Below are 12,229 nucleotides of genomic sequence, written 5' to 3' on the forward strand. Positions count from 1 at the left end.
AGAGAGAGAGAGAGAGAGAGAGAGAGAGAGAGAGAGAGAGAGAGAGAGAGGGAGAGAGAGGGAGAGAGAAAGAGAGAGGGAGAGAAAGAGAGAGAATTTGGAACTCAAAATTCTAAAAAAGAATATTAAAGTTAAAAAATTATAACCCCCCCCCCGATTATATACCCTAAGCATATACAACTGACAATGACAAGTTACTTAACCTTCCTGGGCCTCAGTATCCCAATCTGTAAAATAAGAAGTTGTCCTAGAGGAATCCTGAGTTCATTTCAAGCTCTAAAACTAGGATCTTACAAATGGAAATTGGTGTTATGGACAAACCATCTTTAAAGTATCTACAAGATGACTAATAATTGGGGGCTGCTTGTAGCCAAAGCATACAAACTAGAAGTTGGTGATTAGTTTGTACATGCAACAAAGTTTCCTAGAAAGGGCACCCCAATAGGGGATAATTAGAAGAAAAGAGGGAATTAATTTTATGTATTTAGCTCAGGAGCTGAAAAAGGGATGATAGAGATGGGAGAATGGAAGTTGGAAGATAGTTGGAAGACAAGTGTGACTCAGAGGATGCAAATGGGCACAGTGCTGGCACTTACCCGTCCAATTCTCTCACCTAGCACCAGATCTTCATGGTTCAGGACCCACTTGTCCTGGAGAAGGAGTAGATTTAAGAAAATTAAGCGGATGTCATACAGGAAGCTTGCTGGGCTCTATGGGAGGGCTGTATGAGCTTTGGGTTGGTCAGGCTTATGGGAGAGGTCTTTTTCTACTTTGTGGGCTAAGGTGGGACGCTCTGGTAATTCTTGAAAGTTCTGACTTCCCTCCTTGCCTCTTCTGCCCCCCAGATTAGGACAAAGCTCCTTTGGATAAATAGTAGGTCCTGGGTACAAAAAGGGAGAGGTGAGCTACTAGGATGGGGGCGGATGGACCAGTTTCCCAGGAGATAGGGTAGGAAATCATGAGGTTTGACTTGGGAAGATTACCTTGGGGATGGCCTTGTTCAGGGTGATACCACTTTTTTTAGTGAGGGGCTGCTGGGAGCGGAGCAAGTGATCAATGAGCAGGGGGATGCTGGGGAACCCATCCCCTTCCAGCCGGTATAGGTTCTGTGGGATAGATCACAGCAAGAAATCAGCACTCCTAGATGATTTAAGAGGTCTAGTCCCTACAAGAGGAAGCTGCCTGACTCTGGACTGGCCAGGCCTAGAGGGATGATCAGGAAACCTTGATTCTATCTTGCCTTCCAACGGATTCCTCCCATTCTCCCATAGCTATCATCCCTTTTTCAGCTTCTGAGCTAAATACATCAACTCCTTCTTTTCTTCTAATTATCTCCTATTGAGGTGCATTTTCTGGGAAACTTTGTTGGCTGTACAAACGAATCACCCACCAGACTGGAAAAATGGGACTGTGGTCTTCCAGGCTTAGCTTTAAGGACTACATCTTGTAAGCAACAGACTAGATCCTGGTCCTACCTGGTCATACCATTCCCATACTAATACAGTCTCTCCTCCGCATGCCCAGATGGAGAGACAGCACAATTTAATGAGAAGAACATAGATTAGAGTCAGGAAGCCTTGATTCTATCTTAGCTTTGTCACTAATTACATTGTATGACTTAGGTAGTCATTTAAGCTCTCTAGGACCGTTTCCTTAAATGTAAATGGAAAAGGCTAGACTGAATGATCTCTCAGATTCCTTATAGCCCAAGAATTCTGTGATTCTATGATCCAATACCCCTTTTTTTGCCCCTGCATTATATTTTTCAGATTCAAGGGGATTTCCTGAGGAAAGGATAGTAGAGAGAATGCTCCCAGGGCTGGGGCTCCCCTTGAACTCACGTCTGAAGACTGGATGATGAAATGTCGAGGCTGCCCATCCCACAGCACGGACAGCACGTATTCCTGCTTCCCCTGGCTTTCTCGCACGAGAAAATCCCCAGAATTCACTAGCAGCTCCTGCACCTCTGTTCGTGGGATGGCACCATGATACCACACCTGGTCCTGGAGAGGCTTCTGTATATCTGGGATAAGCTGTAGTGGTGGGGGGAGCTGGGTGGGGGAAACAACCAGACAGACACATGAAGTACCAGCGCCTGCCTCCTTCCTGATCTTATTATTTTTTCCTGGGCTATTGTAACAACCTCCCAAATTGTCTCACCGACTCTAACTTTTCACCCTCCGGTTTCTTCTCTGTATGTTGCCAAAAGAACAGCTTGGATGGCGTCACTCCTCCCTCCCCCTACCCTGTGTGCCCCCCTCCAAATGCCCTTCCATAGAGCTCTACTGCCTACCGAATTAAGCACAAACTTCTCAGGTTGACATTCAGAGCCCTTTACCGTATGGCCCTCTCCGTCTCTAGTCTTATCTCTCACTCCTTCCCAAATGTTCTCTAGGCTTTAGCCAAAGCAGACTACCTGCTGTTCCCTGAACATGTTCCCCACCGTCACCACATCCACACTCCTCTTCACGCTGTTCCCTCCACTTGAAATACTCCCCCCCATTCCTCTTGTGGAATCCTACCCATGGAAGGGTTTGGTGTGGGGGTGAAGTGTTAAGGGGAAATAATGCTGGTGTAAAAACAAAAGGCAACAATCGTTCTTTTTAAAAAAAAAAAAAAAATCCTGCTTCTCCTCTAAGGCCCAGCTTGAATGTCAGCTCCTTAAATCTTCTTCTGTTCCCCCGACCAAATATGATTTACTTTTGTTCCAACCCCCCTAGCGCTTGGCTGCTTCTCTTCTGACACTTATCAGAATCCTGTGCCGGCTTGTAGTTATTTAGGCATGTGTCTTTTTGCATTTGTAAGTTCTCAAGGGCATGGCATGCAGCCAGCTGTTTCTGATCCCCCCCTGCCTACCACTGTCTGTGCTAGACTCCATAAACGCTGAGCTGCACTCTTAGGGCGAAGGGCTAATGCAGAGCCAACGACAAGGCCTGGGAGGAGGGACTGAGGTTGTAGGCAAGGTTTAGGCACGGGGAGTTGTGGAGCGGGAGGAGGATGGCAAACATTATGGCTTGGAATTCTTAGGGAACGTGGGGCTAAGCCACCGTAGGAAAAACAGCTGCTCCCAAGGGCAATGCTTTTCCCCCCAGAAGTGAAGGCCTTTTAGGGCTGGATCACCCTACCTTACAGGGCAGGAAAAGAGATCCTGGAGAAAAGGAGGGAAATAGAGGGGGAGGACTGATGGAGAGGGTTTGGGGCTTTAGCAGTCGACAGCTACTTACTGAGAATCGAGGACGGAAGATTCCTGAGATATGGTTCTTCAGAATTTCTAAGGTGGGTGTCCTTCCCCCATCACGGTCCTGCTCCTGTGGTCAAGGAGAGGTTTCAGAGCATGACTGAGTTTTCCAGAAAGGGGAAGGGGGGCATAATAAGGGTCTACTGAATGCTGGGAAAAGTAGAGATGGGTCGGGGAGACAACACTGTCTCCAGCCAGGGTTTGGGCTGAGCCGGGGTGACAGTGAGGTAGGAGAAACAGGCGTACTGTGGAGGAGGTAGAGTGCTGGTCATCCTGCAGAACGAGGACAGGGGGTGGTTCCCCAGGACCCAGTTGGTCCAGTTTGCTCTGGAGCAGGTCCTGTTGGGCTTGCAGTTTGGCTTGGCAGCACAGGGCCATCTGGAAGTCCTGGAGAGCTTCCTGTAGGACCTGGCGCTTCCCAAGGAGCTGTACTCTGTGGGGTAGACCAGATGACTAGATAGAAAAGGTGGTCCCCTTCCGCCCCCCCTTTTATATATAGGCCGCTTCTCCAGGCCATTGGCTTGTGCTCCTTCAGTCTCACCTCTCCCTTGGGTGAATGCTTTCTTCTTCCCTCTGAATCTCCCTCTGCAACTGGGTGACCACCTGCTGCCTGCTTATCACCATTTCTCTGGCCGTGGTCAGCTCCTCATTCACTGAAGTCAGGCTACGGTGCCAAGACATGTGTCAGGAACAACCCGTCCCTCCCCTCCTCCGGGGAAAGAGCGGTTTCCAGTAAAGATGCTCACGGCCTGACTACCACCCCCTCGGCACAACGCTGTAATCTCTCGCCTCCATGCCACATCTTGTGTATTTAAAAGTATCCAACTCGGGGGCCAGCCAGGCGGCTCAGTGAATTGAGAGCCAGGCTCAGAGACGGGAGGTCCCGGGTTCCAATCTGGCCTCAGACTCTGCCTAGCCGGGACCCTGGACAAGTCACTTGTCCCCCCCTTGCCTAGCCCTTACTGCTCTTCTGCCTTAGAACCTGTACATAGTATTGAGTCTAAGATAGAAGGTGAGGGTTTAAGAGAAACAAAAAAGCCTCCAACCTCTCTCCCCACATAGGCCACCTCCATCCTCTTAGCACCAAAGGGCCCAAATGGGGGCTCCCCCACTGCCTCCCACCTGTGCGGGGGTCCCCTACGTACGAGTGCTGGACACTCTCGATGGTCAGCTCATTCAGCTGCAGCTCCCCAGGCTCCAGCTGTTCGCCTTCCTCCAACAAGGTATCATCAAAGGTGACACAAGGAGGGGCGTTTGGGGAGGATCTGCGGAGAGGCAGGATTCAGGGGTGCTTCCTGCGTCAGGCGTGGAGAGAGGGGCTTCGGTCCTTGACGGGGGGGGGCAGGGGGCTTACCCATGTTGCTGGAGAAAGCCTTCGTACTCCGTGTGGGGGTCGATGCAGGCTGCGGCGGCTGCGATCTCCCGATGGATGGTCACCACTTCGTCCTGGACTAGGCTGCTGATCTCGATGTACTCCTGAAGGATCTCTTTCCTGTTGGTCCCCCAGCCCCCAAGCACAGAGAGCTGTAGGAGACTCCTCTCCCCGGATGGAGGGGGCTTTCTACACCCACTTTTGCCCCTCATCTCCTTCTGGTGTTTCCTGCCAGGTCTTGGACCCCATTAAACCTCCCTGACGCATCACCCCAGGTGCAGAGGCAACTTAGGGGATGTGGTGGAGAGAGCACTGGGCTTGGAGGCAGGAGGGTGAGGGTTCAAGCATGCCCTCAGACATTGATTGGCTGTGTGACCCTGGGCAAGTCACTGAACCTCTGTTAGTCTGTTTCCTCCACTTTAAAACAGGGATAATAACACTTCCTACATCACAGAGTTACTGTGAGGCCTAAATGATATGATAATATTTTTTAAAAACCTTTACCTTTTGTCCTAGTATCAATTCTAAGACAGAAGAGTGGCAAAGGTTAGGCAATGGGTGTTAAATGACTTCCCTGGGATCACATAGCGAGGTAGTACCTTGAGTCAGATTTGAACCCAAGATCTCCTGGCTCCAGGAGGAACATTTTATCCACTGGGCTACCTAGCTGCCCCTGACATAACTATATTTGGTTTAAAAAAATCCTTTTTAAGCAGTTGTCTTTTGTCTTAGAATCAATACTGTTGTATTGGGTTCAAGGCAGAAGATCAGTAAGGGCTGGGCGATGGGGGTTAAGTGACTTGTCCAGGATCACACTGCTAGGAAGTGTCTGAAATCAGATTTGAACCCAGGACCTCCTGATTTCTGGCATGGTGCTCTATCCACAGTGCTACCTAGCTGCTCCTGATATAACGATATTTGTAAAGCACAGAGGAGGTGATGGATAAATGTTTATTGTCTTTTCTCCCTTCTCCTTCTGACCTTTCTACCTCCTGAATGCCTTTCCAACACTCCCTCCCTCTCTTTTTTTTTTTTTTATCTCTTCTTAAGGGAATTGGTCAATGGTCCAGGAAGGTTCTGCAGGCAAATTTGGAGTCTTTTGATAGCAGGAAGAGGGATCACTGGAGTTAGAAGGGACTTTAAAGTTCAGCTAGCCTAATTCTTTCATTTTATAGGTGAGGAAATCTAGGGCCCAAGAGGTTAGGCGATGACCAAGATTACTCAGGCAACAGAGATGAGATGTGAACTCAGATCCTGGGACTCTACCATGCTGCCAAAAAACCTACGATAGGACAAACCAGTTGGGGTTCTGGGAGATGCAGGGGATAATGTGGGAAATGAGGAAAAGATGTGGAAGGGGGGAGTAATGGAGGTGGTGTGGGGAGGTCTTTACAGGATTAGAGCCATCTCCTGATGCAGGTCCTGCAGGGACTGGAGCAAGCCAGGCAGCAACAGCTGGTGATGGTGCTGATGGTGCAGCTGGGCAGCCCGGATGCCCAGCACATAGCGATTGTGATGTGCGTAGAGTTTCCAGAGGGTCCGAACATACTTATCCTTGGCCTTGTCCCGGTCCTTGTCTGAATGGAAAGGGGGCCCCAGACATAGACAGAATGGATTAGATCACCCCCAGAACTGAAATCAGGAAGATGCTCGGCAACCCACTCTCCAGGATGAACCTGACCCTCCAGGGCTACCCAGGAACTAGCCCGGCTTTCCAGGTCTCCTCTAGGTCAGGGATGACCCAAGGCTGGGCTGGACCTTCCAAATCGAGTAGATCACTCCGCTCCCCCAAGTCTATATCTAAAAGGATTTTCTGGACCAAACCAGCCTTTGAGGGGAAGGCAAAAGGGAAAATTCAGTCCAGATGCTCCTTCCTGAACAGTTTTTCTAGATTAAAGTGGGCTTGGTACTTAAAATACTATTAATTCCAAGTCTAGGCTAGAAGGTAACCTTTCTGTTACCATCTCTTTTTGTCAACAGCACTGTCTGAATATCCATGATGTGCTGGATGCTCTATGGGGGCCAATAGGGATGCCAAAAAATTAAAACACAGTCCTTATCCTCAAAGAACAAAATTGCATAGCTTAGGCTAGACCAAAGCCCAGAGAACAATGAGGCATTTATATGGGTAAGAGCTGGGTCCTTCTTTGTTGGGCATCCTTCCTCTAGAACAGGAGGCCCATTCTCCCCCTAAGTCTGAACCTGGACATGGTCCCTCATTTTATTTTAGATACAGGCACCTGGAGAAGGCACCTCTGTACCAGTGATGCTGCCTACCTTTGCTGGCTTCCTGGTATTTGCGCTTGGCCTGAGCACTGTCCCGTGCCAGCACCCGGTATTGACTTTTCAGCTTTTCAATATCGAGGTTGTGTATCTGGTAGGGCAAGAGAGAGTACTTAATTAGCACCTGTCCTATGTCCCTAAGCCAGGGGACTCCTCTGGAGTGGGGATGCCTCTGTTAGGGAGTAGACAGAATCCCTAGAAGTGATGTGACTCTAACAGAGCATGGCTGAAACCTAAAGCAAGTGGCACCCTATTCGGAAATGATAGTGATATAAAAACAAAAAAATATCAAGGAGAAACCATTTAAAGGCTAAAACAAAAGGAAAGAGGATTAACGATAAACACATTTCTTTCTGTGGGGTCTGACTCTATGACATTGTAAAAGAGGTAACTAGTTTTCTCAAAGTTTGGGACTTTTTTTTTCCGCCAAAAAAAAAAGATCTAAATTCTTTGGCTATTCAGAAGTGCAATGTACTTTACTGATGAGTACTGAGGTCAGATTCAGGAGACTTAGGGTTCTAGTTTTAGTTTTTCTACTAACTTGGCCAAGTAGCTTTAAGCTCTCTATATCTTTAGTTTTCGAATATGTGGATAAAACTATATCAGAAAATCAATCTCATGGAGAGGAATTTGGAACAATAACAAATGAGCGGATTAGACTAGATGCCACCCATCACATTCCTTTGAGAAAGGCCTGGGATTTTTGTCATCATGGAGAATTCCAGATGTGGACATTTCCTTCAATAAGTGGATATATTAGTAGGTAAAATTTTAGGGAGTTGCAGAAAGTACTTGGAGATCAAAAGATTTGAAAAGGGTCAGAGGTAAGATTTTCCAGGTCTTTTTGATCATAATATCAACCACACTGCCTTTATTTAAGATCTCTTTTTAGAAGAAAAAGAAACATTCTAATTCTAAATTTAGTCTCTCTCGTCCCAAAAGAAATGAAAATTGCTCTCGGTCAGAATTTGGCCACTAGGTGCCACCATTTCCAACCAAAGAGCTTCAGAATTCAGAAAATGGTTATTTGGGTACTGGAATCTGAGCAGAGCAGGCCATGAAGTCTAGGAATGGAATAAATCAGGCAGGAAGAGAGGACCCTGGGGGACTGAAAACACATTCTTAGCATATGAAAAAGAGAGGCCAAATTAGTGCCACTGATTTGAAAGTGCTCGGTACTGACTAGAGCCTTGGTAGTCACCTAGAGAAGTCTCTGAGGACCTAGGGGTGGGGTTTGAGGATAAATCTGGAGAGAAAGGAACAATGATAGTTTAAAAGATTTAGTCTTGGCCAAAGGCAGCCAATCTTCTCCTCTTTCCTTCAATACTTCCTTTAAACTTCTGACCACACATTGGACTATTTTTTGTTTGGGGGTAGGGGGAGACACCTTATCCATGATTCATTCCTAGGAGGGATTGGGTGTCACCAGCTTTTGCAGGAAGGGAACTGGTCATACAAGAAAGAGAGTAATTGTTTTCAGGTCAATGTGGACATCTGGGGGTGAGAGCAAAGTAGGAGCAGAGGATAGGTTCAAACAGAATGATGGAGAGACCTGGAACTAGAGGGCAGGCAGGACCTTAAAGGAAAAATAACAGAAAAGAGGAACCAGAAGAAAAGTACTTGAGAAAGAAAGTGGTTAGAATAACCAGACTAGCTAATTTTAGAAAAGAAAGGAGAACAGTTTATATAACTAAGGAACTTTCCTTTGAACCTTGAACCAAGGACCTCTTAGGAAAGCTCTGGGAAAAAAGTGCTACCATTTGCCTAGAAAATCCTTCATTCCACCAAAGGAATCTAGAGAAAGGCACTCCCCCCAAAAAAGTCCCTTCTCCAATTCTCCCCACCCAGGTTTGCTCTTTACTTTTGGGGAAACGCTAAAAAACTGGCAGCCTGAGGTGGAGAGAGAAGGAAAGCTGGAACCTTAGTGAGATCTTGTTGGAGCTGCTGCCATTGCTCACTGTAGCTTTTCCTAAGCTGCTGCCGCTCACGGATCAGAATACTCAGCTTGCTCAGGGGTCCTGAATTCAGATCTTCTGCATGCTGTCGAAGAAGGCGGCTTAGGCTTTCAGTCTGACGAGTTATTTCTGCCCAGGACTACAAATTGGAAAGGACAAGGTAAAAGAGAGATGCTAGTGGAGCTGAGAAAGTCCAGATGGGAGAGTCGGGGAAGCAGTTGGAAATGATAATACCTAATAATAATAGCTAATTTATATAGCACTTTAAGGGATTGCTGAAAATGCATATATTAATGTATTTGATAATATATGTGAACAGAAGGGGGAGGTAGAAGGGTGGTGGCAAACATCCCAATTGGTCACATTGGTGTTGCAAGGGTGGCACTAAATTGCCAATCTCCTTGGCCTCAGAGTGCTGGACTATGCCCCACCTTCTAAGATACTGAAATAACTTAGTGAGACTCTTTTGAGGATAAACTGAAATCCAAAAGAGACATAAAAGAGGAAAAACCCTGATGAAGAGCACCCGTAGAAAGAGAAGGTGGAAAGGGTACCAGTGAAAGAAATGAGGGAGGGAACAGGAACAGAAAATGGGTGCCCACCTGGCTGATCTGGCTGACATGGTCCAGGTTTCGGACCTGGCTGCCCCCCTCCTGTAAAGCCATGTGGTGTAGCAGCCCAGCATATTCCCGGTCACTCTTTACTCTCTGTGCCATCCACTTCCTCATACCCTCCAAGAGTCGAAGCTCAGCCTCTTGCAACTTTTGTAATGCCCCATGCCCTTGGGGGCTACATAATTCTGAGGAGAAGCCCATGGTGTTGCCCTGGAAGCAAAGACATGTTCTTGTTTTCCAGCTGGAACCAAGGCATTGGTTCTAAAAAAGTCTCTGAGCTGGTGAAATCTGAGTAGAGATGGGGGACCCAACCAAGTAGATCTTAGTGGGTACCCATAGGATCTACATGCCCTGGAGGCCTTAGGAAGGAAGGGGCCCTTGAAACATTCAGTTTCAACTTAAGATGTCAATTCATTTAGTAAATTAGGGTACTGGGTGGGTGTCTCAGAGGACCTCGGGTCATTTCTAGGTCTTAGAGAGAGAGGATTCAGGATGTGCCAAGAACAATTCACTATTACTCATCTTCCCAAAGGCAAGTGTGACCAGAAAGAGGAACAGGAACTTGCGGTTTAAACTCTGCAGTTTCTTTTACTACCACTACCTGCTCCAGTTCAGGATTTTGTGTCTCTCCAGTCTCTCCCATTCCACCCCCATCCCCAAATTCCTATTCCTGCCCCAAGCAGAAGACACTAACTTGAAGTCTCTTTACAATTCATAGGGGGGTATTTCTGATAATAGTAGAGCATCCTGGGTTTACAGGTGGCTTTATCACGTACACTCCTTTCATGCCATGTCACTGGAGGGTTGCACCTTTCCGGTGCTGGTCCCTGGACTTCGGGGGCCACTTGGGAACCATTAGGCTAAGGGGATGATTGATGTCACGTCCACCTAGCCAGCTAGCTGTGCCTCTGGTCCCCCTCCCAATTCTTCCAGAGTTGCCCGCCCCCTGACCCACGGGAATCACCACCATGCAATCCTACACCTCCCAGCCCGCTTCCTCTCCCAGCTCGGGATCGTAGAGATACTCACCCCTAGCTTCCTCCGCAATTCCTGCCAGCCCCGCCCGGGCTCCTCCAGACCCTTCTAAAACCTTCCTTCTCCTCCACTTCCCCCGCCCTGCCCCCTAGCCCAGGGATCTTCTCACCACCCCACCACACCCCTCCAGGTTGCAACCGCCCCCGGCCCCCAGGCTTCGCGTCCTCTCCTGTGCCCTCCCCACGGGCGAGCCTGCTCTCATCCCCAGGGACCAGCTAAGATGCTACGGCGCCGCGGCTGCGCGACTTGGGGAGGGGGGAGGGGGTTACCGGCGTTGGGAGCTGCTCCAGGCGGCGGCCGCGTTGCCCCCACTCCGGCCCCAGCCCCCGCTGCCTCTCTGTCCAGTTCCTGATTCTGTTGCTTCCTCCTCCCGCTGTTTCACGTGGCCCCGGCCTTAGGGCGGGTCGGAAGAAGTGGGGACGGGAAGAGTGGTTGGGGGAGTGAGGCGGGGGCTGCTCTGGGACCCTCAGTGCCCGGGATGGCCTCTTCCCGTAGGCCTCGGCTTGGTAGGGCAGCTCGAACGTAACCCTTTTCCCAGTGGGAAAAGCTGGTCATCTTTATTTAGTATCCTGGCAAGATTCTAAAAACTGTGAACCCCTCGCCCCTCACAGCCCGCTCCCTCTCCCTGGGCTTCGGATTCGAGGATGCTGCAAAGCCTCGGACATGAGGCTCGAGGCTCACGGCAGTCCTTCCGTAGGCTGACGCTAGTGGCTTTGTGGACGGACAGGTGAGGATGAAACAGGTCTGCATGCGGAGGGGAAGTGGTGGACCAAAAAGCCTGATCTTCCCCAGACCATTCACTCTCTTCCCCACTTGCTCTGACCAAAGCAGGGCTCAAGCATGTCTTCGGATGACTGACGATAATGAAATGCTGAAACAAACTTTGGCCTCTTGGCAGAAAGTTGGTGAATCACAAGGTGCAGAGTGAGATCCGCCTTATTGGATGTCGATTTCCCTTGTTTGACTGTAATTATTTGTTTTGTTGTTGTTTTCAACCCTTACCTTCTTGGCAATTCTGGAGAATCGATATTAAGTGACTTGCCCAAGGTCACACAGCTAGGAAGTGTCTGAATCCAGATCCAGACTTGAACCCAGGTCCTGAGGACTCCAGACTTGGCTCTTTATTCACTGTGCTACATGACTATATGTATTTGCTACAAGGGAAAGCTTCTACTTGGAGGAAGAAGGTGGGTAGTGATATCTCTGGTAAAAGAGCATCAACAAAACATTTTGAAAACATGAAAGTGAAATGTGTAAAGGAAAAACAAACTGCATTTTTGTTACTACATTGTTATACTTTATATATATATATCTTTAAAAACTGTAACAGAAATTCAGTTTCTTAAATGATCCTCTTTTCTGTTTTTTAATAACTTGAGATGTTTGTGCCTGATAAATTCATAATACAAAATAAAAATCTTAGAAGAGATTGGGTTGGATAGGGCTAGCAAGAACCATGGCAAAGGATAAAAAGATTGTGAGGTTCTTAGACAGATTCTTTTCCTTGATCCCTTCTTTCCATGAGGATTGGGTTTGAAGAAGGGACATCAGAAATCAGAGGGTTGGATGGACTAAATGACTTGTACTGTACCTTTCAACTCTAAATCCAGAATCCTTTGATTAAGCATTGTAAATAAGTGGCTAGAGAAATAGTGCAGCCCAGGTTAAGTGAAGTTTTAGGGGAATGTAACTTCCTTCAAGTGTTCAAATGGCTGTCACATGGAAGTGGGAA

At 48.0% G+C, this 12,229-nt stretch overlaps 1 protein-coding gene across 1 annotated transcript; it reads right to left on the reverse strand.

Annotated features, from left to right (window-relative positions):
- Positions 1–560: 560 nt before the first annotated feature.
- FES (FES proto-oncogene, tyrosine kinase) lies at positions 561–10,818 on the reverse strand. The gene is made up of 13 exons (XM_044660148.1): positions 10,767–10,818; positions 9,451–9,672; positions 8,814–8,987; positions 6,888–6,984; positions 6,004–6,187; positions 4,593–4,730; positions 4,384–4,503; positions 3,780–3,902; positions 3,485–3,671; positions 3,225–3,308; positions 1,842–2,051; positions 984–1,106; positions 561–650 (listed from the first exon to the last, which is right to left on the reverse strand). Exons 2-13 carry the CDS (start codon positions 9,661–9,663, stop codon positions 561–563), a joined length of 1,743 nt encoding a protein of 580 aa, XP_044516083.1. The 5' UTR covers positions 9,664–9,672; positions 10,767–10,818.
- Positions 10,819–12,229: the final 1,411 nt, after the last annotated feature.

Source organism: Gracilinanus agilis, chromosome 2 (genome assembly GCF_016433145.1).
Source record: "Gracilinanus agilis isolate LMUSP501 chromosome 2, AgileGrace, whole genome shotgun sequence".
In the NCBI taxonomy this organism is placed as follows: domain Eukaryota; kingdom Metazoa; phylum Chordata; class Mammalia; order Didelphimorphia; family Didelphidae; genus Gracilinanus; species Gracilinanus agilis.

Coding starts and splice junctions, on each gene's coding strand:
- FES (XM_044660148.1), bottom strand. CDS start 9,663: ATGGGCTTCTCCTCAGAATTATGTAGCCCCCAAGGGCATGGGGCATTA. Junction 3,903..4,383: donor ATCGAGAGTGTCCAGCACTC/GTACGTAGGGGA, acceptor TTGGCACCGTAG/CCTGACTTCAGTGAATGAGG. Junction 2,052..3,224: donor TCTTCCGTCCTCGATTCTCA/GTAAGTAGCTGT, acceptor TCCCCCACCCAG/CTCCCCCCACCACTACAGCT.